The sequence below is a fragment of the Falco naumanni genome, chromosome 8 (assembly GCF_017639655.2).
Source record: "Falco naumanni isolate bFalNau1 chromosome 8, bFalNau1.pat, whole genome shotgun sequence".
Lineage (NCBI taxonomy): Eukaryota > Metazoa > Chordata > Aves > Falconiformes > Falconidae > Falco > Falco naumanni.
Genome location: NC_054061.1, coordinates 20,811,923 through 20,836,310, shown reverse-complemented (window position 1 = coordinate 20,836,310; position 24,388 = coordinate 20,811,923). Strand labels below are relative to the sequence as shown.

The 24,388-nt window shown below is 52.7% G+C and overlaps 2 protein-coding genes across 4 annotated transcripts in view; one reads left to right on the top strand and one right to left on the bottom strand.

The window, feature by feature from the left end:
• UBE2D2 (ubiquitin conjugating enzyme E2 D2) overlaps positions 1 to 4,738 on the bottom strand; it is a 31,552-nt gene extending 26,814 nt beyond the window's left edge. Inside the window, exon 1 of one of the 3 annotated variants that reach the window (XM_040605231.1) lies at positions 3,324 to 4,738. In XM_040605231.1, the coding sequence (XP_040461165.1) occupies positions 3,324 to 4,343 (1,020 nt within the window). In that variant the 5' untranslated portion in view covers positions 4,344 to 4,738. The other 2 variants (XM_040605230.1, XM_040605232.1) reach the window with 2 other exon arrangements.
• Positions 4,739 to 17,825: 13,087 nt separating this feature from the next.
• STING1 (stimulator of interferon response cGAMP interactor 1) lies at positions 17,826 to 23,743 on the top strand. The gene is given in 7 exon segments (XM_040604778.1): positions 17,826 to 18,063; positions 18,399 to 18,643; positions 19,059 to 19,227; positions 20,095 to 20,203; positions 20,361 to 20,599; positions 22,219 to 22,405; positions 23,267 to 23,743. Coding segments are annotated over 6 exon segments (1,143 nt in total). The 5' UTR covers positions 17,826 to 18,063; the 3' UTR covers positions 23,461 to 23,743.
• Positions 23,744 to 24,388: the final 645 nt, after the last annotated feature.

Sequence of the window (24,388 nt, the reverse complement as noted above, 5' to 3'; positions counted from 1 at the left end):
ATTCATTACAGGCCTCCAGTATCACTCCCATCCTACCTCTGGAGATCTTCACAATCCATTTCTTCTAAAATATATCCATGATAATTTTTTATATATATAAAACTGATCTATTTTAACAATGAAATTGTTACACTTCATTGCTGTCCCCACACTTCATGGGGACTCTGGCTGGCATGATTTCTTACACATCAAACATTTCTCACAAGGGGAAAAAAAAAGTTCCAAGTTTTAGATTTGCAAGCCAGCAAGCACCTAAGCAAGAATCAAGTCCACCACTGCCTCAAAGATCGTAGCAAATAATATAAGCAGCAATCTGATAGTAGGTCTTAAGTCTGAGCTCTTTCAGAGCATCTGCTTAAAGAACAGCTGCTGCTTCATGCACACTTATCCCAGCTTGAGCCTCTGCACAACCCCAAGAGGAACTGCATCACCAGACACCCTCGGATGAAACGCACAGGCTCTGGCACTACCTCACACATCAGTGACAACACTACTTACCCAGCTGCAAAAAACTTCTTGTTTACCCCCCTTCCAGCCCAGAAGAGTTCAACATGCAAGAGGCCATTTCAGTAACACTGTATCTAAGGTTTACTCTCGGGATTTTCTGCTTGCTTCAGAGTTCCCATCCTTGTATTATCCAAGGACACAAAAATTTTGGAGAAAGCCTCATAGCTCGTGGTCAAGAACAAAACCACCAAGCACAAGAGCCAGTGGCAAGACTGAGACCTGAACCCAGATGTATCAAGACTGATAAAACTCTCTAAAAATGCCTAAGCAGCAGCTTTCCTTCCCATCCTTTCTTTGTGCTCAAGTCTATTGGGATTATTTCTACTTGATCCACATTCCGCAGGCTTTTGTTCTTGCCACAAGGTGCAACAGCAAAGGTCAGAAACTTGGCTGTTTCCTCATTACCTTGACAGGGATGGTCACTATGCTTAAGATACCACTGCTTTTCCCAGAAATAAGAATAAAAAGATGAAGATAGGAACACTCTCCACAGGGTTTAATAGCAGGAGTGTAAACAAGCAGTGATTACTACTTAAGTGAGACAGCCACAGTAACTCAAGTTAAGAGTGCTCCTCCTTCCCAGACTGTAGTTTAACTCCCATATAACTTTTAAAGCATCTGGACTGCTAGAACAAGCTGATTCATTTCCCTTCATATGCTTTGTAACTTTACACAGCCCCCATTATCCCTCAGGATTCTTTTATCTTTGAAAAGCAGCGCGAAGAGTCAGTCCACAAGCACCTAGCATTAACAAAGGCCCAACACATTTGGCTTTTCTCCTGTCAAAAACCACCGGCCAGCAACAGAAGCGCTGAGTGTTGAATCTTGAACCTCACCACCCACTAAACTACAACAAAGCAGCTTTCCCTGCTTCACAAGTTACCCAAGAGAAGATATACCCTCCCCACAAAAGCCCTGTGCTATCTGCACGTGTCCCCCACCCACAGCAGTCACATTTACCCTGTGCAGCACTCGCTGCCGTGTCTCCTAGGTCTATTCCGATGGCAAGCACAAGTCCCACTCCCAAGGAGGACACATGCTCTTTCAAAACACCTGCAAGGCCACACACATGCCACAGAGCAGTCCTCACAGTGTACCGAGTATCACTAACGTGACAGAATGTTGCAGACAAGTAATACTCAGCTGCAGGCCAACTTCCTTATGTAACCCCCTACCATACACTTATCTGGAGATTTCAATACACTAAAATTAAAATCCTTTCCTTTCAAGCTCTATTTATTCCACAAGCATACATAAGCTCTCCAATTTTCTTCTCCACCTTATCTTTAATTCGATCAGTATTACACATGAAGCTTCACAAAAACTTCAAGATAACCTACAATCAAAGCAGAGATGTTAACACATAAGCCAAACCTGACACACCACACAACAAAACAGAGGCAGCAAACCAATGCTGAATATAAGGTAGCTGGTTCAAATCTGGTTTGGGACAAAAACTACATTTACATAGTAACAGAGACCAGAAACTCTACAGGAGGGACTGGCTTCTACACCTGAACCTTGCATGGGGACTCCAAACTGACAGTTACAGGTTTTGCAGGGAAAAGGACAGAAATTCCCTGCCTGACTCGACTCACCAATGTAGTAAAAGTATACTTCCATAATCCGTTGTTTGGGTTTTTTTTTGCCTCCTGGTAAAAGATACTGTGCCAATCCAGCAAAGCATAGTTCTAAGACTACAGGGGGTTCAGCAGCAGCGTTCTTCTAAAATGCTGGGACACCAAGTGCGGTGCAGCTCCTGCTCCGGGAGAAGGCACCTCGCGTGGCTTCCCCTACAAGTCTACTAGATGACTCAGGATGTTCCAACAGCACCAGCTCCTTTAAAACCACAAATCACACTATTTTGACTAGTCTAACATGACAAGTTTACTACGCATGGCTCACGCTTCAGCGCCCGGCACCGAACACGCGGCCCCCGAGGGCGCAGCGGGGCCGCTCGCCACTCCCGGAGGGCGCCGCCAGCGCTTCCCGCGCGGGGCCGCCGGGCCCACGCTGCCCCGCTCCACGCCCGGTGCGGCTCCGGCACCCGCCAAGCGGCGGCGGCCGCTGCCACCCCCGGGCCCGCCGCCGTGCCCCGCCGCCGGCGCCCCCTCGCGGCCCCCGGGCCCGGCCTCCGGGGGCCACGTTGCCTCCGAGGGGCCCGCCCGCCGCGGAGAGCGGCCCCCGGCCCCGCCGCGGCGGGACCCTCCCGGTCGGCGGAGCAAACAAAGCGGCCCGGCAGGCCTCAGCCCCCGGGCCCGCCCCGCCGGGGGAACTTCGCCGCCGCCTGCCCGCGTCCGGCCGCCGCCGGCCCCTCAGCGCGGGCGGGGAGTGGCGTCCGCGGACCCGGGGGGGGGGGGGGGGGGGTACGGGGGGGGCCGGGGACCCCGCGCAGCCGGGGCGGCCCCGGCCCAGCCTCCCCCCCCCGCGCCAGGCCCGGGCGGCGGCAGCGGCCCGCGCGGGTTATGTAAGGCGAGCCGGGGCCGGGCCGGGGCGGCGGGGCCCTGCCCTTACCTTGTGGATTCTCTTCAGCGCCATTGTGTGCGCGAGGCGGCGAGGAGGAGCGGGCGGGGAGGGGGCAGCCCGCGGGGACTATTTTCCGAGGGGGAGGGGGGGAGGAGGAGCGCGGAGGTGGCGGCGCGGAAGAGGGGGGGGGAGGAGAAGGGGGGAGGGGAAGGAGAGAGAGAAGGGGGGGAGGGAAGGAGGAAGGGAAGGGGGGCCCCCCCTGAAGGCGGCAGCGGCGGCCGGCGGCGAGCCGGCCTGGCGGTGCTGCCCGGCGGCGCCGCTGAGCTAGAGCTCGCTGCCGCAGCTCCTACCGCATCCCTCCGCCGCCGCTTTATGCGCTGGCGCCTCCTCGCCGGCCTTCCGCGTATCACTCCGCCGCGGCTCCCCTGCCCCCGCCGCGCTCCGCCGCCCGACGACGGCCCGCGCTTGGCGGCACGGAGGCGGCCGCTGCGACGGCGCGGGAAGCGGGGAGCCGAGGGCGGGCTGGAGGAGAGCGGAGGCAGCCGGGTGGGGGAGAGGGAGGACGGAGGAGGACTATTTGTCCTGCGGCCGCCGTGCAGAACTCTCCAGAAGGGGGAGGGGGAGAGCGCGGAAGGATACGGCGGCGCGCGTGACGGAGTGATCTCGCGAGAAAGCGGGATGGGAACGAGTACCGGCCGCGCCGCCGCTGTGGGGCCCGGCCTGAGGCGCCGGGGCCGGAGCTGAGGCCGGGTGGGACCCTGCGGCCGAGGCGGGAGCTGCTGCTGTCGCTGTCTCTGCGGCACTCCCCGGCCTGGGAGTCGGTGTCCGGGCTGAGGCCGTAGGGAGCCCGAGGCCGCATCGGGGAGGAGGGCCGCCGGCGGCCAACCCCCCCCCCCCCCGGGAGGCCGGGAGAGTACCCGGGACAGGCGGAGGCCCTGTGGGGACGTGTTAAGTGGCGCTAAGAGCGATGTTGTGACACCTCGTGCCTGGCGCGGTGGCGGGCAGCTCGGCTCAGCTCCCCTTGCCGCGGGTACTGGCACGGGGCTGGGACACCGTAATTCATTTTTAGGCCTGGGAGGGCACACAGACAAAGTATACCAAGTAGATTGCAGAGTGGCTGCATAATAAAGGTTTGAACCATCAAACAGCCTTTTATTTGCATAGCAGAGTATCTCAAATACCAGGCTTACTGAGTGTGCCAAAACCTTCAATGTGTGTACCACAGCCTTCAGTGAAGAACACGAGGGAAGTGACCGAGGGCTTGGCACCCAGCAGGCCAGCAGCATGGAGGGAGGCAAAGACTCCAGCAGCGACAGCATCCACAGCCCCTGTGGCCAGAGATGGAAGAAATTTCCATCCAGCATCCCCATGGAGAACACCAATACAGGTGAAAATAATGATTGTTCTTAGATGACTGAGCAGCTTGTATCAATAAAAGTTCATCAAATAATCCTGCTGATGGCTACCGACAAGCTGAAGGGTTCTGCACGGCATCAGTGAACCAAGCCCTGTAACCACGTCCTGTTTGTGCAATTGCAAGATGAAAGCACAAATGGGTAATCGCCGTAAACAGCCAGCTGAAACAAAAGGGCAACTTCCCTTCACGTCTGAATCATCAGCAACTGAGTGAACGAAACTGGGAACAGGGCGCTGCTCAGGACAAGGACTTTGTGCGCATGTTCAAACAAGGTACCTCTGGAGGGGAGTTCAGCCTGACAACCAAACTGCCCGCCTGTACATATTCCCATGGGACATCTTGTAAGACTAAGACATTTTAACATCTACATAAAATTGGAGCCTTTTCTGTTGGTCCTGCTTCTCTTCCCATTGTCTGCTTTGCATCATGAATTGGAACTGGATGCTTGCCCCTCTGTCTTGGGCTTGTGGTGCCCAGCGCCTTGTGCTGTCTGGACCCTTCCAAGCTGGCAGTCCTGCTACAGAGTTGAGTAAGAAAAATGCCAAGAGCATTTTTTTAATCAGTTTGGAAGTCATAAGATTTTCTGAGAAGGTGTCAGTTTCTGTTCCTTTCCAGGAAAGCCTGGTTTCATATGGATTTCTCTAATTTTTAGTGAATTATGATTTTCTGTTATTGCCTCTCTGTCTTCTCCTTACCTAATACTCATCAGGATTGTTTTCCACAGTTCTCAGCAATCCCATACCTCCTGTGCATCTCTCGGCAGAGAGCAATGAAAGGGTTAAACAGGAAACTTTAGAGGTAAGTAAAATACTCAACTCCAAGCAGTGACAAACAGTTCTGTGCCTGGCGCTCAGCTCCAAAATGTCCCCTGGGGTCAGACTGTCCCTTTGTTAAAGCACCCTTCTGCCATCTAGTCCCTGTAGCCAGCAGAGCTACCTGCAGGATTAATTTGCTTGCTGATTTTGAGTGGGCAAGGTTTGGAAACCCCACACTACTTCTGATGTGTTGGTGATGATGAACTCATGCCTGTTCCTCTCAAACCACCTGCTCTTCCCTCCTGCCTGCATATCTGCTGCTCAGGGCGGAGGTGAGGATCTCTGATACTCCCACCCTGGCCTCACAGGAGCCTGGGGACTGCTGCCTCCCAGCAATAGCTGTGGTCCGTTCTCATGCTGACTTTGCTGCCAGCCTTTCTGCAACAATTCAAGGTTTCTTTTCTGGTGGCTTTAGCATAGGGTGTGTTTTGAATTAATTTTCCTCTTCCACATTTGGTATGGAGAAAATAAATCACGGATTCATAAAAATGGTTTCCTGACGTTGGGGCGGGGGGTCAACTATTTTGGTTCATTTTGTGGCTTCTTGCACTTTTCCCTCTTTTTTGGTGCCTTTTGGGTTGCTGGACATCCTTCAGTTGCAGAAGAGCAGACAACAACCATTGCTCTGCCACCAGGGAGCCTGCAGTCCTTCCTTGCCACACCAGTCTCCACCAGCACGGGGAGCCAGAAAAGCTCAAATACTACTCCCAAGTAGTCCTGGCCTTTAAGGCTCCCCCCAGTCCTGGGGCAGAGGCAAAAGTCCTTTTCTTCCAGCATTTTCTGTTTTCCTCTCTTATTGCCCAGCCAATGTGGGATCAGTCAGGGGGGTCAGGCTGTCTGACCGGGGTCAGGCAGTCTAAATTCCTGCTTACTAGAAGTGACATCGCAAATTCCTCTTTACTAGGAGGTGCTCCCTTGGTCCCTGCAGTACAGCGTTTATAGCTTTGGACAGGGCTGGAGCTGCAGTCCTTCCTACTGGTGACTGCCGGGGACACAAAGGGCTTCCTTCTGCTCAGGCATCTCCGGACGCAACCTTCTCATGTTTATGGGGCCGTTCCCCAAAAACCTTCAAGTCACAGCCTCTAAGGACTTCACTTCTCAGAGGTCTGCACATCAGCCAAGATTAATCTTTTTCCAGTATTCTCAGGAAAAATGCTGGAGTTTGTCCCCAAATTGGAAAATTATTTTTGGTTCACAGTAGCAACAGAAACAGCCCGGATTCTACTTTTTCCTTGTCGAGCTTTGAAAAGTTCTCTCTGAGTAGTACAGCATTGTAAAACTCAATCCAGAGAACAAACAATTTTGAACATAAAAAGATAGGAAAATAGTTTTGTTGTGGTTTTAGTACCAGTGATAACTATGATCTGCTATTTCTTACCGGATGGATGTGAATTTCTTTAAGAGATAAGTGGAAGCAGTAAAGTGATGTTCATTGTTGTTAATCACAAGGTCAGTCCTCTTAGAATTGCTGAAAGGCAAATCTCAGTTGCAACTTCTGTAGCTGTAAATGGATAGATGTTAACTTGGCGTAGGCTGCAGGAAATTGAAGGTTAGGACGTGTCTTATCCAGAAGGTATTTTCCTCAAGATTCACGGTTAGGTCTTTGTCTGATGTGGTAGTAGATTAAGTAGCTTTCCACTGAGGCTCAAACACGTCTAAAAATGCCATGAGGTGCAAGAAAGATCAGGCACAAATAAACATTAACGTAAGATCACAGGGAGTAGAGCAAGGGAATACCTGGCCCTGTTGAGCTCGAGCTCAGGATTTCCCCTCCTGGCATTTCACTCCATCACACTATGGTTTTCGTGTCCTTTGCATTCCCTTCCTCTTTGCTTTCTCTCTTTGCTCAGGTTTTTTGTTTACATTTCTCCTTCATGGTCCTGGCTGCAGCACTTTATCACCGCCCATCTCCCTGCTGTCTCTTGATTTCTACTTTCTCTAGTTAGGACTTTCTTATCCCGTTGCATTTTTTATCACTTCTCTGCCACATCACCTGCAGCTTCTGCAGCTGTCCTGCAGGTTTCGGTCTCTCCCCACCCCTGCCCAAACATGGAGACAGTGGGATTGACCCATGTGCACTTTTCTGTACCCGGCATGAGATCATATCCTGGCCCTGTTCTCCAAAAGGATGTGTGCTGCTCACCAGCACCAGAGAAGATGCTTTGGGCTACATCTGCTATGAAAATTCATGGCTGGTCCCCATCCGTGGTAGCCCTGCTACAGAGAAAGCATTCCTTGTTAGGCAGATGCTGTCTCGCCCTGCCAGTTGCTGCTGGACCCTCATGCAGCACCTCACCACAGCATTTTAGGAGGTGTCCCACCTGCAGCTGCCTGCCTTCTCTCTCTCAAGGAGATAGCTGGTCCTGCAGACCCGGGGCACCGTGGGGTACTGTGGTCTCTCATCCCAAGGGCACTGCTGTGCTCTTCACTTCTGTTCCAGAGACACACTGAGAGATCTGCTGTCAGTGCCTGCCAACATCATCCCGTGCCAACATCACCCGCTACAAAATAGCAGAGCATCACTGGAAGAGTTAGCTGAGTCCTGCCTTATCCTTGCATGACTCCTGCCTCCATGTGCCTTTCCTTCACCATCTTCCTCTGATCAGCTCTGCTCAACAGGGTCAGGTTGCAGTGCTGTATTAGGGGAAAAAAGCTAGACATGCTTAGGCAAAGGCACAAAAATTTAAAGAAGTGCAAACTTCCCAGCCTAGCTGGCTAAATCTGATCTTTCTAGGCTTTGGTAACCAGTGAGCCCTTTGTTAGAAGGTGAAAAAAGGACAGCTGTAAAGGAGGACAGCTCTGAAGACACAACTGGAAAAAGGAAAACCCCACACTTTTAACAAGGTTTGGCGCACACCAGTGGGCAAGCCTCAAAGAAAATAGCTCCCAGAAAAACAGACCTGGAGCAGTGGAGAAAGTGAAGTGAAGGGTTAGGGAGAAGAAAGCTCTGCCTCTGCCCCTTGGCAAACAGCAGAGGACCTGCAGCTATGAACTGAGGAGAACTGTGTGTCTCCATAGCTGCTAAATCCTTTGTGTCTAAAAAACAGACACAGAGGCCACCTTTCCCCCTTGTTCATTGGTGTCTTCAGGAGCAGCTGAAGCCCTGACTGCTGACCTGCAGGCAGAAGAGTTAGTGCAGCAAAGGCTGCTCTCAGCTGTAGGCAGCACAGCTCCTGTCCCACAAGTACTCTGCCCAGCAGCACCACTCAAATGTACAATTTCACATGAATTCTTCCCTGCGTTATACTCTGCAGAGTCATTTACCAATGAGAGTGAGCCGAGGTCCAATCTGGTTCATAGTTATCCATAGAAGCAGAAACTATGGTAATTCCAGTGCAGAAGCTTGCAGATCCTGGGGTGCCAGCCAGGCTAGCAGTTGAAAAAAAAGCCTTTCAGTCTCAGATGGGATTCTTCAGCACCTCAGTTCAAAGTGTTTCTAAAAAAACAAAACCTTCTGGACTGAACTTATATACATAAATTGTTGTTTATGTCGCATAGAAACACACCTTTTCCGTCTCCTGCTGCAAATCCTAGGCTTGTCCGTACTCAGATGCCAGGGCAACCTGTAAGTCAGCCATAGCATTGTTCCTCTGTTGTTCTCTCCATTAAGAGACCAGCCAGATCAGTATCCACAGCAACAGTTATCAAGCTGATATGCAGGTTTTCAGCCCAGGTGAAGAGCTCTAGAAATGCTCTTTTTAGTCTTGGCCCAGTCCTGCAGAGTATGTGTCCATGACTGTGTATCAGTGGAACATGGCAGATCACAACCAGGAAGAAAATATGTGGAATTATTCCCATATTAGTTTTGAAATCCGCAGATGAGTCTTACTCCTCTCAAAATTGTTCTCCAAATCAAAACTGAAAATAGGACCTTGGGAAGAGTGAGGGAGCCCCGAGTTTCTGATGGTATATGGCAGGAAGGTGAAACTGGCCACCTGAGCCCAACAGATGTACCCTTTCCCTCACTCACTGAGGCAACAGAGTGGCAAGGTCATCTGTCCTGTGGCAGCAGTTATCCCAGGCTTGAACATGACCAAAAGATTGCCAAGTGTAGGAATACAGAAGATAGGATTTCATATAACACATCAATATAAACTCTTACAGTCTAGCATCCTGCTGCACAACAACCTGAAGTCTTAAACTTCAGAAAAGGCAAACAAACAGAAACAACTACACAGCAAAATCCACAAGCTACCACCACCACCTTGTCCACGAGAAAATTTCCGCAGGCAATGCACTGCCGTGGGCTGAATGTATCATAACTGTAAATCTCAGTGGTACTTCCACTGGTGTCACAGAAGAGGCATGGTGTCCATCTCTAGCTCTCTCATGACTCTGGATATCCCAGACCTGTTGTAACAAGCTTCTCCTAGCAGGACAGAACCCCTCTCCTTGAGTACTATTATGCACTGTAGCCTCTGGCATTGGAGGCAGAAGATACAAATTCACAAATGGCTTTAAATGATCTAACTACAAACCATTGCCGAAAGCAGCAGTCCTGCCCTAGACTCACAAGAAAATGACTAGCTGTTCTCTGACATGCAGTTGTGCTTAAGCTGGATCACGTGATCGAAAAGTAATTTCTACCTTCACTCAGCGTTACTTGGCTTCTAGGGCTGTGATTTGATCTGGTTCTCTTTGAAATCACTCATGCCAATGCAAAGAAACAGGCTGGAGTAAGCCCCACAGCAGAGGACAAAACCATCTCTTTCACTGTCAGCCTTGCCTGGAAATTCACACAATGCAAAGAGGAGCACTGAGGAACTTCCTAAGTTGCATTTCAGGCTGCTTGGAGGCATCTCAGAGAATGTTCTCAAACCTGCCATTCACCAGCAAAGTCTGCTTTGTGAAGGCAGAGCTAACAGCCAGGCCCCAGAGTCCCCTGGTGCTGAGCCCACCTCCTCTGCCTGCAGCACATGCTCACACACCCAGGAGTGTTCTCAGAGCTGAGCCATATTCGTCCTCACCAGCTCTGCCAGGTCTGACATCTCCTTGAGGTACACTTCCTTCCTTCCTCTCTTGTTGCCCCCCATTAGCTTTTACTGTGCCTTTTCTCATACTCTCAGTCTCTGTTTGGGCCTCTTTACCCACTCACCACATTGTCACCTGCCCCTTCTGAAGCTGCCTGGCAGCAGCAGGCTCTGCTGGGGCTTGTGGAGCATCTCCTCCCCACCTTCTTGCCCCTCTTTGACTGTCTGGGTGGCAGATGCCCAAAGTAGCTGCTAGAGCTCCTCACACAAATCCAGCATTTTTCTCTGCCGCAGAGGTGTGCAGAGGGGCTGGATTTGCAGAGGGACCCTAGCTGCAGAAGTCCAGCAGTGGCCAAACAAGTTGGAGGGTCTCTAACAAACCCCACAGTGTCACGTTCCCCCACTTCAAAGAGATCTTCCATTTCTGGGGTCCTTTGCCCTGTGCTGAATTAATCAAGTCCAGGATTGTCACAATTTCAAAACCTCAGAGAAGTAACATTTAAAGTGACTTGCTCTTGTTCTCAGTTAGATGTGTTTAAAACCAACTTAGTCTGAAAAACTGTTATTCTTTAAATAAAGCCAGAATTGGGGTTTTGATTTTTTTACTTTAAACTTAATGGATTTTTCTACAGGAAATAAAGGCATTAATGGACATTTCAGTGTAAAAAGATCAAAACCTGAAAAAAGTATTGGCAGGTTTTACAGATTCGCAAAGGTCATCTTGCTGTTTTGCTGATGTGGCTTTCCTTTGGTATTTACCACCCCATCTTCTCTCATACTCCAATTTTTCTTTTGAAGGCTTTTGCTGGTTTTGGTGCAAATGTAAACGTAGCTGACCACACAGCTATGAGCCGCGGGGTGGGTGGGGGGGGGTGGGGTGTCACACTGAGAACCTCAGCCTGCCACCACCACCATGTGGAATGCAGGAGACAAACTTGAATACCAAGACCACTTGACCAAAATGGTCAAAAGCTCCTCCATCACCCATCAGACTCATCTTCCCCAGCTCCCCTCCCTGAGACACGTTTCTGGAGTGAACAATCTCAGCGTCTTGCGCACTTCAGGCTCATTGGCCATGCTGATCTCAGCAGGAGGCTGTGGGATTCGCATCAGAGGCAGAAAATAAAAGAAAGGGGTAGACCCAGACCTTCAAGCTCAGTTCTAGGCTGGGAAGCTGCTGAGCTCCGCCAGCATTGCAGAGCTCTCTATGGGATATTGACGACAATGACTGGCCAGTTGTGGAATGGTTACACAGTCAAAGAGAAACAACAGGAGTTTTTTGGGCAGAAATCCAGGCCATGCTGACAGCCATAGGTAGGCCCCAAATTGTTCATTGCCATGTTCCCAGCTTGCTAAATGCCTTCTTGGGCAGTTTGGGCTTCCATGGGTATTTGAGTGAGCACCCTAGCCGTGCTAGTCAGCCTGGTCATATCTCCATCATTTGCCACAGTAAATCAGAGACTTCTATGTTATGCCCTGGGTTTACCTGTCAGTGCTGCGAGGATGGGCTCCTGTGAATCTCTCCTCTGGCCTTGAGAGCACCAATAAATCTCCCTTGGATGCATTTCCTGACCAAGAAGGCAACATATATTTCCTGTAAGTGGCTGAGAGAGGAGGAACAAGAATTGGGATATTCACACATGTCATTACACCTGCTTGCATGGAAAGAGAAATCCTGGCACCTGGGTCTGGCTCCATTTTCCACCCAGCCATTGCTCCTTGCTCCAACGCCACGGGCTGCCCTGCTCAGTCCTGCTGCATGCCTGCTGCCCTCCCAGTGCCGCCCAGGCACTGCTGTGCTGGAGGTCCCTGCTCACCCCTGCACCTCCTCATGTGTGTACAACCCTGCCGTGGCTGCCTCCTTCTGCGTGGGAGCTCACAGAAGAGGGCCCTGGCAGCTGCAGGCACAGTGTTCATTCTGCTCCCTGCCACTCCCCAAGTACTTTTTTCAGAGAGACAATTTACCTCCATACCACACGCTCACCTTCTCCTCTTTTCATCCCCAAGTTGTTTTATCTCCCTTTCATCCTCCTCAGCTGTATGAATGGTAGTTTTCTAGGGTCAGCTGCCAGGTCTTCTGTGCCTTTGTAGCACTGCCCCAGGGGGATCTGGCCTCGCTTGGGGTTTCTGTGCTGCCCTGTTGCACAGGACAATCCTGGTAAAGCTGCAAGCCCGCTGCTGCAGAGGAAGGAGGAACACTGTCACTGAAAAGCAGGTTCAGGTGAGGAGCAGCGTTTTCCTCGAGGTCTCACACTGACTTCAGAAGATGCGCTGCTGGCTCCCATGACTCCCGTTCATGGAAACCTGTCCTTGCAAAGACTGTCCCCTCCCTTGCTGCAGAGCTGGAAGTCAGGCTGCATTAGGGCACAAGCAGCTTTCCAGAGGTCCCTGGGACTGCAGCACTGACTAGCCACCTGCTGTCAGCAAGCTTTTGGTGGCTTCATCCCCAAAGCCAGCTTTGCCAGTCTTGCAGGCTGTAAGATACCTGTAAAAAAACCCAAAAGCGACCAAAACATGTACGCATGCACAGCCATTTATTCAGTTGTAATTTCACTTGTTCTCAGCTCAGCCTGGTCAGGTCCCCAGGGGACATGAGATGGGAGGCCAGAGGTGACACAGCCACTTCCCTTTCCTCAGTCTCAGTGCCACGGTGACAAAGGGCAGTAAAGTACATGACTGTTAGAGGACAGAGGGCAAGAGGTACACATGAGCGCGAGGGGAGGGGTCCCACCAGGAACCCCCCAGGGATCTGTGCTGAGACCTGAGCAGCTCAACACATGTAACCTGAAAGAGTCAGACCTGGAAGGGACCTGGAGGAGCTATTCAAAGCATTTTGACCAGCACAATCAAGTATAAAATAGCTTTTTTTTTTTTTTTTTTTTAACAACAACAGAGTATCTGAGATGCTCCAGCCTGGAAAAGACATGGCTGACATCTGAAGCCACCAGTGATCTGGGGAGCAGGAAAGGGCTGGTTGTTCTTGTCTCTCCCAGCACAAGAACAGCGGCACCCCAAAACAACGCTAGCTTGTGACAGCTTCAAAACAAGCAAAATGACTTCTCCACCCAATGTGTAATTGGGGACTCAGTGACACAGGATACTGCAGGTGCTGACAGTTTACAGGGGATCAGTTGAAGACTGTGTAAATCACACATGGATCCACTGACGTTTATTAAATGGGCAAAACCCCTCTCTCTTAGGCAGGAAGTTCTGGTGCCACAAAGGAAGGAAGAACCTTAATGGATAAGGGACATGCAGCGCTCGGAGCAGCCTCACAGTCAGGGATGGAGGGGTGGTGCCTGCTGCCGTAAGGATTTTAAATTCATTGTTGCTGAGGGGTCACAGCCTGGGGTCAAGGTGAGGCAAAGAATCTCCCAAAGTGGGCACATCCCTGGAAAGGCATTCCATCTGCATTTGGACTTTGTGAGTGAAGATCAGGGCCTTGCATAATCCTGAGACAGAGTGGGGCAATTACCAAATCCTTTGGACAGGACACCTCCCTGGCTCCCCTGACTATCACCTCTTCGTCCCACAATGGAACTGCTTTGCTGAACGAGTGAGAGACAACATGTGCTTGAGAGCTGGAAGAAGCAGGTGGCCTGCTTCCATAAGGTCTTACCTAGCACACAGATGGCTCCTCACTACACCAGAGAGACCGATCCAGTTCACACAGCCCAGTGAAACACAGAATATTGCAAAGCATTTGATTTTTGCTGGGGTGGGCAACAAAGCAAGCCCTGTCAGTGCACCTGAGTGATGCAACTACAGCACTAAAACCACCAACTGCAGCACTTTTTAGCCAAGGGAACAAAGCCACTTTTAACACCAGCCTGGCATCCGAACCCTATCCCCGCAGGCATCCCTGGTGTAAAGCTGTTACTGGGCTGCCTGCCTTTTGGCTGCAGCCAGCAGCTCTACCGCCTTTTGCAGGGCAACAGCACACAACACAAAAATCAGGGGAGTAAGCAAGCACTGATGCAGTGCCCATCCTGCAGCAGGAGCAGGCTCTGTTACATCTGCTACCTGCCTGCTCACCAGGAGCAGTCCTTATCCAGGAGATACCAGGGAAAGCACCATTTTCCTGGGCTGGCTTTTGGTTGAGGACATGCCACGCCAATCCAGCACCTGCTCCTAACCACCTCCAGCCTTGCACAGGGCCAGTGGCCAGGCCCAACTCCTGGGATAGTCTACCTAAAGCACCTCATACAGAGCAGCCAGTGGGTCTCCAGAGGTCAGGGGAGACTTCAAGCAAATTCACAGCATCTGGCTACCTCCAGAGAATCTTACCTCCTATCACTGTGGGATTTTTACATTCTTTTTCCAGGTTACTTCAAATTCTCAGACATTTCACTGAGACTCTTCCCTGTCTAAACCAAGTTCTGGCTACAGCTGTCCACTCCACCCATGGCCATCTGGGTCTCAGGAGAAATCCCTTCCCCAGCCCCAACCAGTACACCAAGGCCCTTCTAGAAACCAGCCTGTGTTGTGTTATGGGCCAGCTCAGCTCTTTTGGATGCTCCCAAGAGTGGAAGTTGTCTTTCCTTGCCTTTTTAAGCATCTCTGCCAGCTCAGCAGGCAGCTTCGTTCTTGCTGTGTTTGGACAGCGACTAAACCATGGATAGCTTGGACAGTGAGCTTGGACCACAAGCTCTTACATCCCTGCCCAGATGTCTACAAAGAGAGCAGCTGCTCAGAGGGATGCTGTAGGATCCTCCAGGTGCCCAGAAAGGTGAGGCAGAGCAGGCTGCAGAGACCAGCCAAGATCAGGCACCCAAGTAACACCCAGCCACAGAGCTGCCCCGGCCCTGGCCTGTCTCCACTCAGAGCAGCACAGCAGCAATGGGGAAACCAGCAAGGCCAGGCTGGGCTGGGAGGTTAGTGCTAAACAGTTTGATAAGTCAGTTATCCAGCAAGTGACCAGGGACATCTCAAATAACACAATGAGATGGTTTTGCTGTGATTTGCCTGCATCAGGAGCGTCCCAAGGGTGTGTTGCCAGGACATCGCCCTAGGACAATGCATGGGCTGAGACATGGAGTGTGGGGAAGGTGAGGATGCCCTGTGCATCCAGTAAGCACCGGCTGATGCACACGCTGCTCTGTGGTTAGTAAAAGGCCATGGCACATGGTGCATGAGGGGTTTACACTGCCTGCCACACTGGTGGTTTAAAAACCTCTATGGTGAGAAACTACTAATCTCAGTGAGGTCTGTGGTGTAGGTGTGCTCTTTGAATGTGTGTGATTTCTTTGCCCAAATGAATCTCAGAGAGGTGTGTCAGCACTACCTGGTTGGAAGTGCCATGGCACTGGTCTGGGAAGGTTGCTTGCCAGGTGTTTTTTATGCATCCAAAATCTTTTGGTGTCATCCATGACTTCTTGTTCCCTCCACAAGCAGGGAAAGAGGGGACTTCAATCAAGGACCTGGAAATGCAAATTGTTGGCTAGAGCAGAAGGCCAGGGAGGACAATGCAGGCAGTTTTGGTGCTGCTGCTTCTTACTGGCTGTGCAGAGGTGCCAGGCAGAACTGCACTCTCTGATCCCACATGAGTTCAGGTGTTGCAGATGCCCAGCCTCTGCTGGAAACACTCAAATCTCATTCCTGGAGTTTAGGTTTAGTTCTTGGACAGGGCACCACAGCTCTGCTCCGAGCTGTGTACCGCGAGCCCAGTCCCATCTGCAGCATGGCAGGGAACCTGCAAAGGTTGCGGGGTGGCTGGGAGGATTGTTCAAGAGCAAAGTGGTGTGAAAGTGATGTGACATGGATGAGAGCATGAGAACTCTCATTTTGTCCCCATCTACAGCTGGCCTGCAAGCTGCAGATGCAATTCCTCTTTGCTTCAATCCTCACCTCCCTCCAGCCTTGTCTTCTGCTTCTGCAGGCTCTGGCAGACAAAATGGCTCTTCCATGCTGCTTTTTTATTGCAGTTAGCACCCTGGCAACAACAGCTGTGTATGAGGCAGGTCTGGGGCTGTGGGGCAAAGGCTGGCTCAGAGCAGAAGTGAGACAGAAATACCCCAGGTGTTAGTGTGCTGAAGGTAGAACTGAAAGCAAGAGGCCAGGCTGCATGGGCAGCAGGGCCACCCAGCTGCTCGGGGACCCGCAAGAACAGAGCTGGGGAGCCAGGCATCTTCTGCCACTGCACCACAGGAGCCAGTCAGAGCTGGTCAGTGAAGCTTGCTGGCAGGGACAACCCAGTGCAGGAGGAGGAAGTGATTCACTTGAAGTTGTAGCCAACCTTTGTTTTGAAGAAACAAACAACTCTGTTTGCTATATCCACACACACAGGCTAGGAACACAGGTCGGATGCCCTGTAAAGTGGGTTTTCTGGGGTTTCTAAGATACCACTGAAACAAACTCTGACAACCTTGAGACGAGCTAGCACACTGCCAGTCTCTATGGGCATCTAGCCCTTCCACCCTCTGGGTTTGCAAACGCATGAATTAAATGTGACCTGTGGGCACATCTGAATCAAGATCCTTATACTGTGTGCCTGCTGCAGCCTGCAGAGACTCCCAGCAAGATGCCTGTGGGTCTGGGGGGACTGTGAGGGTCTCTTGGCAACCTCCCTGCATCCACAAGCATTCCTGGACAGAAAGAAATTGGATCCAGAGCCCCTTCTGGACAGCTACCCCCTTACCCAGTCTGGCTCTACATGGAGGCTGTAGAAGACCATGGTGAAAGCTCTGCTGAAGGGAAGGTTCTCCCTTCATCCACGTGGCCAGTTACCTTCTCCCGTATGGCACCCAGGCTGGTCAGGTGTGATATGCCCTTTGTAAGTCCCTGCTGGCTGTTCCCTGCTTGTCCTTCAGGTGCTTGACAGTGGTTGCTGGGAGGATTTGCTGCATCATTTTCCCAGGGACAGAGGTGACACTGGGCAGGCTGTAGTTCACCAAGCCCTCCTTCTTCCCCTGCTGGAAGCTGTGTGATGTTTGCCTTCTTCCACAAATCAGGAACTTCCCGACTGCTACAATCTTCCAAAATGATGAGAGAAGAGCCTTGCTGTGGCACCGGCCACCTCCCCCAGCATCTTCAAGTGCATCCCACCCGGACCCATGGGCTTGGGTATGTGTAGCCTAAGACAATCTTCCCCCAGGGTGGGTAATACCTCACTGCTGCACTCTGCTGCTAGGACAAGGGCCCTGGAAGGCTTGAGGGCAAACCTCAGCAATAACAAGAGAGTCAAAGAAAGCTTTGAGTACCTTGGTGGCTCTGGCTCTGTGGTCACTAGGACCAGGGCTCTGAGAGGCTTGAGGGCCTTACTGGCCAGCAAAAGCCCAGCTGCAGGAAGCCGCTGTTGTGTTGCCAGTGCCCATGGGCACTGCCTCCTGAGCCAGCATCTCCCAGAGCTGCATGGGGTGGGGGGATCCACAGTGCTGTGAGTCACCCTCTTTGCTAGAAGGAATTGCTTCTGTTTTGCCCCTGGAAAACTGCTGTAATTAAAAAAATAAATCTCAATATATTCTGGTTTCCTTCCTCATTCCAGCTCGACTCCACCCCACTATGACCTGAAGATACCTTGGGGCTTTCCAGGGTTGTGAGCTCATGGATGTTGAAACCTGCCACGTCCACCCACTACAGCCCAGTGCCTGGATTTCCTGTGGGCTGAGAGACCTCATGGGTGCCCTGTGTGGGAGGGCTTTAGTGCCTTCTGCAGGCTGCCTGCAGCTTTGATAGCTACTTTCATTTTCATTTTTGTTTTCCTTGGTGCTGGGAACTGTGCCGCTCCATCCGTGGCACAAAAAGCCTACGCAGTGCAGAGGCTCCAGTCTCTGTCTGTGGCAGCAGCCTCCAAAAAGAGCTGTGGCTGCCTGGGCTGGGGCACAGAGCCCATTAACCGCAGCGCAGGAGACCCAGGCAGCATCCAGTCTCACAGCTGGTAACTGCTCTGGTGAGTCGGGAAAAGCGATGGCCCTGTGGCTGCAGAGCAGCGGGGGCTGGCGTAGGGTTGACATCAATTTGGGGGTGGGGTGGCCAGCCAGGCTCTGTCTTGCCAAGCCCATTTGGGCACGGGGGGGCAGCCCCGAGGTGGCCTGGGCAGCACACAAGGGTGCCACCTCAGAAGTGGCTGCATTTCAGGAACTTGCAAAGGAGCGGCTCTGTTGTGTGGTTTGGGGTGCTCAGTGAGCACTGTGTGTGCATGTGTGCCCCACTTCTCCACTCCCTACTGTGCTGCTGTGGTCTCTGGGGACAATAGCTGCTGCTGACCCACTCTCTCTGCCACAGATGTGTCAAGAATCATGGCAGCCAAGCCACTCCACTGCCTTGCTCATCCCCAAGGCCCAGGGAAGGCGAGCGCAGTGTGCCATGTACCTGCTCCTGGCTCTGAATGCCACAGTGCTGTACCTTGCTGAGGAGCCCCTTGTGCCCACCACCCATGTCTTCACCTTCCACTTTGTGGCTCTGGAGATCAAGGAGCTGCTCAAGGGCACCTGCAACCTGGCTGAGGAGATTTTTCACCTCCAGTCCAGGTGAGCTAGAGCGGTGGTGGCTGTCTCTCGGGCTCCTGGGACCACCCTGGGGACAAGGACACAGCAACCTCTGGGTGTTGGGGGGGGCGGGGATCTGCTCCTTTTCTCTACTCCCACACCTGTCCTCTGCGGCACAGGGTGTTGGAGACAGCCTCCCCTTGCTGTCCAGGGTGACATTGCATCTGCTCCCCTCTGATGTCCATGAGTGCTGCAAGAGACCCAAGTCCTCTCCTGGCTGAGGGCACCCAGGGTGCACTGAGCAGGGTCCCACAGAGCTCCATGGCTCTGTACTGCTCTAGAAAGTCAGTGGCACTGGAAGGGAGGTGGGCTGACCAGTGCCCTGTGGGCTGCAGATAGTGGGTGGGTGGCTGCCAGCCTTTCGCTTGTCTCCCTCGCCCATCCAGGTACCGCGGAGCCTCTGGAGGGCCCTGAGTGCCTGCCTTCCCCTGCACTGGCATGGGCCCATGCTGCTCATCTGTGGCTCAGCCTGCATGGCTCTTCTCGATGGAGACGGGCAGCAGCTCAGCCTCCACTTCAGCCTGGCCGGCTGGTACCATGTCCTTGTCCTTGCTCTGGGGCTCCATGTAAGACACCAACACCTCTAACCTGGCCAGCTTCTTGAGGAGCACTTCAGCCTTGGGCACGTGGCCCGGCTTTGCACGGCCCCTGCAGTACAGCCCATCCACACGCAGCCCCGCAGCGGGAGAAATGCTCTCCTTAGCTCAGCCCTGAAGAGCTGATCTCCTCAGCCCCACATTGCCACACCCGGCAGGAGGGCCAGGCTGCCTTTTAATGAGCACAGCCACCCTGGGGTTCTGGCAGCAGCCCCGCCACAGCCAGAGCCCCGCTGACACAAAACCCAGCTATTTTTAAATCTGTCAGCCAGGCTGATGCTTGAGGGAAAAGGGTAGCCTATGTGGTCTACAAAGGGTTAATTATCAGGCGTGCTGTGGGAGGCAGAGCCAAGCTCTAGGTACCTCTGCAACACTGGAAGGGCTCTGCTTTACCCCAGCAGAGCTGGAAGGGGAGAGGGGTCATGCAGGCTTTGGGGAGGGCAGCCATCAGGTGCCTCTGGGGACTGAACACCCATTTCCATATAAGTGAACACACAGAGCCACTGGTGACCCTGAAAATTCCACCATCAGGTGCAGAGATGTCTCCTCCCACATGTTTGCAGCGCTGGGCAGATGCACAAGTTGCACAGGGACATGCAATCCCAAAGGAGGGTGCAGCCAGAGAAGTGCCTAGCTTGCTCCAGCATCAGCTTCCTTATCCACAGGAGCCCTGCTGCCTGACACGGTGGTGTGAGGGGGCAGCAGCAGGGTTGCTCACTGTCCAGATCTCTTCAGAGAGGGCAGCTGCTCTGCAGTCCCTGTAGAGAACTGACTGCTGCAGAAGAGCCCAGGTGGCTGCTTTCATCCCCACTGGTCTGTCTTTCCTTCCCTCTGCAGAAGTCCTCAGCAGTGGAAATGTCTGAGATGTCTGAGAGGTCCAAGCAGAATGTTGCTCATGGGCTTGCCTGGTCTTATTACATTGGGTACCTAAAAATAGTCCTGCCACGTACATAGCTGCTCCCCTGCATTATCGTGCCTACAGCTAGAAATAGCTCCTAATAACAATCCTCCCACTTTTACAGTGTTTGCAGGGAAATGGGGAGCAAGGTAGAAAGCAGCTCTACTCACGCCAGGCACCTCTGCCCAGTGCTCTCTTCCACCAGGGGTGAAAGAGTCAATGGAGGAATTCAACAAGGCCAACTGCAACATGCCAGCATGCAGGAAGACCTGGAAGCTCCACATATTGGTCCCTCTGAGCTGTGAAATCTGTGATGACCTGGAGAAAGCTGACAGCAATATCCAGTACCTGACAGACCTCACTGAAACCACCCTGACCTGAGCTGGCACCAAGAACTGGGTCTACAAACACAGCCTCTACACAGTCAGGGATGAAGACAACAAGGTATACTGAGTGCAGAGTCAGAGGAGCAGTTGGCATGCCTCAGCCCAAAGGTCTTCCCGGCCTCACACCCTGGCCGAGAAATGGCCATAAGGGCAGGACAGTGTCCCTTCTCCTGTGAGATACTCCCAGCTTACAGCAGGCTTCCACGAGATGGAGAGGTCCTATTCGTGGCAGCCAATTGCACCCCTTCCTCTTTGCTGCCTCCTCCCAGGCTCAGCCCTTGCAGGGATGCCGGGCTCACTTAACCGCTCCTGGAGTTGATTTAAGTCCAGAAAACAGCAGAAAACTCAGCAGAAAAACAAAGCATATGTGGGGTACAAGACCTTCCCATCACTTCCCATGAGACGAGTGAATATTTCCTTCTGTTGGGAAGAGGTGCTTGAAAATGTCTGTGTGTCACTATATAAATTGACTCTTGCATTCCCCCAGTCACCTCTTCTCTGGGCTGATGAGCCCTAAATCTCTCCATTTCACATTGCATCCATCTCCTTCCACATCTCCAGACAGATGGGCTCCTGCCCCTGCACCCTTGGAGGAGGGAACACACTGGTCCTGCCAACACGGCTGTGGAAGAAGGCATCAGCAGAGCAATGCTTCTCACCTGGATCCGCCTAATTTGCCTTTTGATGGTGGCTTAGGGCTGAGCCGCTGCTTTTAAAGCCCTGTCTACAGGGACTCCAGAGACTCTTTCCTGGCCCTGCTGCTGGGGAAGTACAGTCAGCATCAGGTTTTTCCCACTACGATGCATGCACTGATGCTGTGTTTCACCTGCCAGTCTCCTGCTGAGTCACTCACCACCAAGTGAGCTCCGGCAGCTCTGCAACCTGGACCTGTCCAGACCCCCTGCATCTTATCAGTAAAATCTGTCCCTCAGCTTGCTGCCCAGTTGCTAGTGAACACGTGCATGGCAGCGATGCCAGCTCCCGTCCTTGGCATCTGCTCTGGGTCATTGTGGCAACTGCCTGCCAAGGCCGGTAGCTCTTCCTGCTGCTCCACATTTACCCAGGGATCCCATCCCTCTTCCTGCTAATACACTTCAGCAAGCTTTCCAGTTTACCCAGTATAAGACTTACTGGCAACGCTGCTCCTCCTTGGAATTTTTAAGGACTTAACCAATCCCTCATTTGTTTGATCAGCCTCCTCCTAGCTATGCGTTCATCTTGCCAGCGTTTATCCTCTTCTCTGTTCCACTGCCCATAAGAATGCTCAGACTTCCTTCCCCTTGTCTAGCAGAAAAGCCACCAAGGTGTGATCAGACACCGGCAAGGTGTGTCTCCATAGGAGACCAAATTCCATAGAGAAAATTACCCCCAGGCTGGGCGCTGGCAAAGCCTGGGGCCCCACAGGAGGAAAGCAGCTCCCCAAGCCCACCCGGCACATGGGGCACGGCTGTACCAGCCAGTGCTGCTGCTCCTTTCCTGCTCAACGCAGCGTGGGGGGATGCTGGGGCCAGAACTGGTGTTCCTATCCTGGTGGCCTAGCACACAGCACCAGTGCAGGGCAGGCCAAGGAGCCACCAACGGGTCTTGAGGGCTCTGCCCAGTGCCAGGGTTCCCCGGCAGCCCTTTGCCGGGTGTTCAGCCCTCCTGCCCCCATGTCTTTTACTCCCATCCCTGCAGCTCTGGCACTGCACAGTGGAGTATGCCACCCCACAGTAGACCCTCTACGCCATGTCCCAGGATGAGTGTGCTGCCTTCAGCCGGGAGGACCGCCTGCAGCAGGCCAAGCTTTTCTACAGGACCTTGGAGGAGATCCTGAAAGGCTCCAAGGAGTGTGCGGGTGCCTACCAGCTCATTGCATACAAGGGTGAGTGAGGAGGACAAGAGGGTAGCATGGCAGCTGTACAATCCCAGCTTCTTGAGTGGCCTCAGATCAGGGCAAACATGGGGAAGTCGGCAGGATCTGTGCAGCACTTGGCTGATATGCCCACTCAGATGGCCATGGGAGTCCCTGCTGCAGTGGAAGGGGCTGCCTCCTGACACAGAAGGACCTTTTGCTGTGCGTCTCAGAGGAGCAGGGAGGATGCTAGCAGAGGTGGTCTCTGTTGAAGTCCCCAAAGACACTTCAGACAAGCAGTCTTCCACATGGGCAGCCAGAATGCTCCCTCAGGGATTAAGTATAACGATGGGCTTTCCAGGGGAAGGAACAGCTCCCTTTGTGGCTGGGGCTGCCAAGTCTCCCCAGCAGTGGGATGGGGGTACAGGTGTGTGCTGGGTCAGTGGCATTCCTCCTGATGGGATGGGATGGGAAGGAGAGAGGCTTTCCCTTCTTCCCATCTTCCTTTCATTTCCCTTCTCCTCACCTCCACCAGAGCAGCAGGGCTTGAAAACAGCTTGCTGATGCTTGCCGAAACAAATCTCATTGTTTTACAGAGGAAATTCAGTGCTCTCCCTGATGGGGAGAAGCATTTCTATCCATTGAGGTAGTTCTCATCACAACAAGCACTGCTGGGAACCCAGCACATAATGCCTGTATTTTACTCTCCTTCCTGCACTGTGTGCTTTAATTTCTTTCTTATGGCATGCTGAAGGGGGGAAGAACGAACCATATTGTGACTTCTTGGGAAATTCTGCATAATTTGGGGCATCTCCCAGAGTTTTCTTCCTGCCCAGACCCCTGCCTCAGGCCGGACCAGTGAAGGTGGGTTTTATCTGTGTTCTGTTCCAGAGTCAGGAGAAGCAGAGACCCACTTCTTGTCCAGAGAGATCCTCTGGCACCTCCAGCAGCAGCGTCACGAGGAATATGCTGTGTACAAGGGAAACCACCTGCATGCTGCATCCACGACCCTCAACTCAACAGAGCTCAGCCTCCAGATAAGTGAGCCAGACCTGCCACAGCCTCTGCGAAGTGACTGCTTCTAAAGCACCAGCACTGCCCAGCCCTGCACCTCCACCCCCGAGGTGCTCCAGACCCCTTCACCAAGCCCCCTCCTCCTGCAGCAGCAACCCCCAACCTCCAGCAGGAACTGCCCATCAAAACCTCCTGTGCATTATATTTACTGGAAAAAGCATCTGACTCAAACCACAGTCCTGTGACATGCTTCCCATTTTCTTTGTCATGTATATCAAATATTAACCAGTGGGTGTCTGGGTTCTTTTTATCTGCTTCAATTTATGTCATATAAAGCATCTTCCTCTGGGGCAAGTTGCATTATCCTGAATCTTGGGCACGATGTGCTGTCTGCCCTTGGACATCCTGTGGTGTTGGATGGGGCTTTGGAAATCCCAGCCACAACTTTGTATGTGTGTGCTTGGTCCAACGCACCCAGACAGTGTGGCCTGACTAACCCAGTGGCTTCTGCAGGCACAAGGAGTGTGTGCAGGACCTCCAGGGTACCCTCCAGCCTGATGGACCCACTGCACAGTCATACACAAACATCCTCACTTTCCAACCATTCGGGATGCAGAGGTGGAAGGAGAGGTCAGGCCTGGGCATTCGGTGGTCCCACACTGCAAGAAACCTCCCCGCCTTTGCTCCATCCATTAATTTCACACTGAGAGCCACCTGCGTTGCCTGCTGATGCCCTTCATGCTCACATTCCTCCCAAGCACTGTGCAGAAGTGTTTCTCCAGCCCCAAAGAACGTGCCGGACTGCCTGCAGCTCTGAGAAAGGGGCAGGGAGCAGTCCTGGGACAACTTGCATGGGGTTTTCAACACAAGACATCACATGTTGGGCTGCTCAGCCCTCCATGCCTGGGGGTGAGGTACCCCCAGCCAGCCCAGCAAGCCAGGCCCTTCCTGCCTACTTGGGCCCCTTGCGGTCAGGCAGAAGCAGGGCAGAGGATGTGC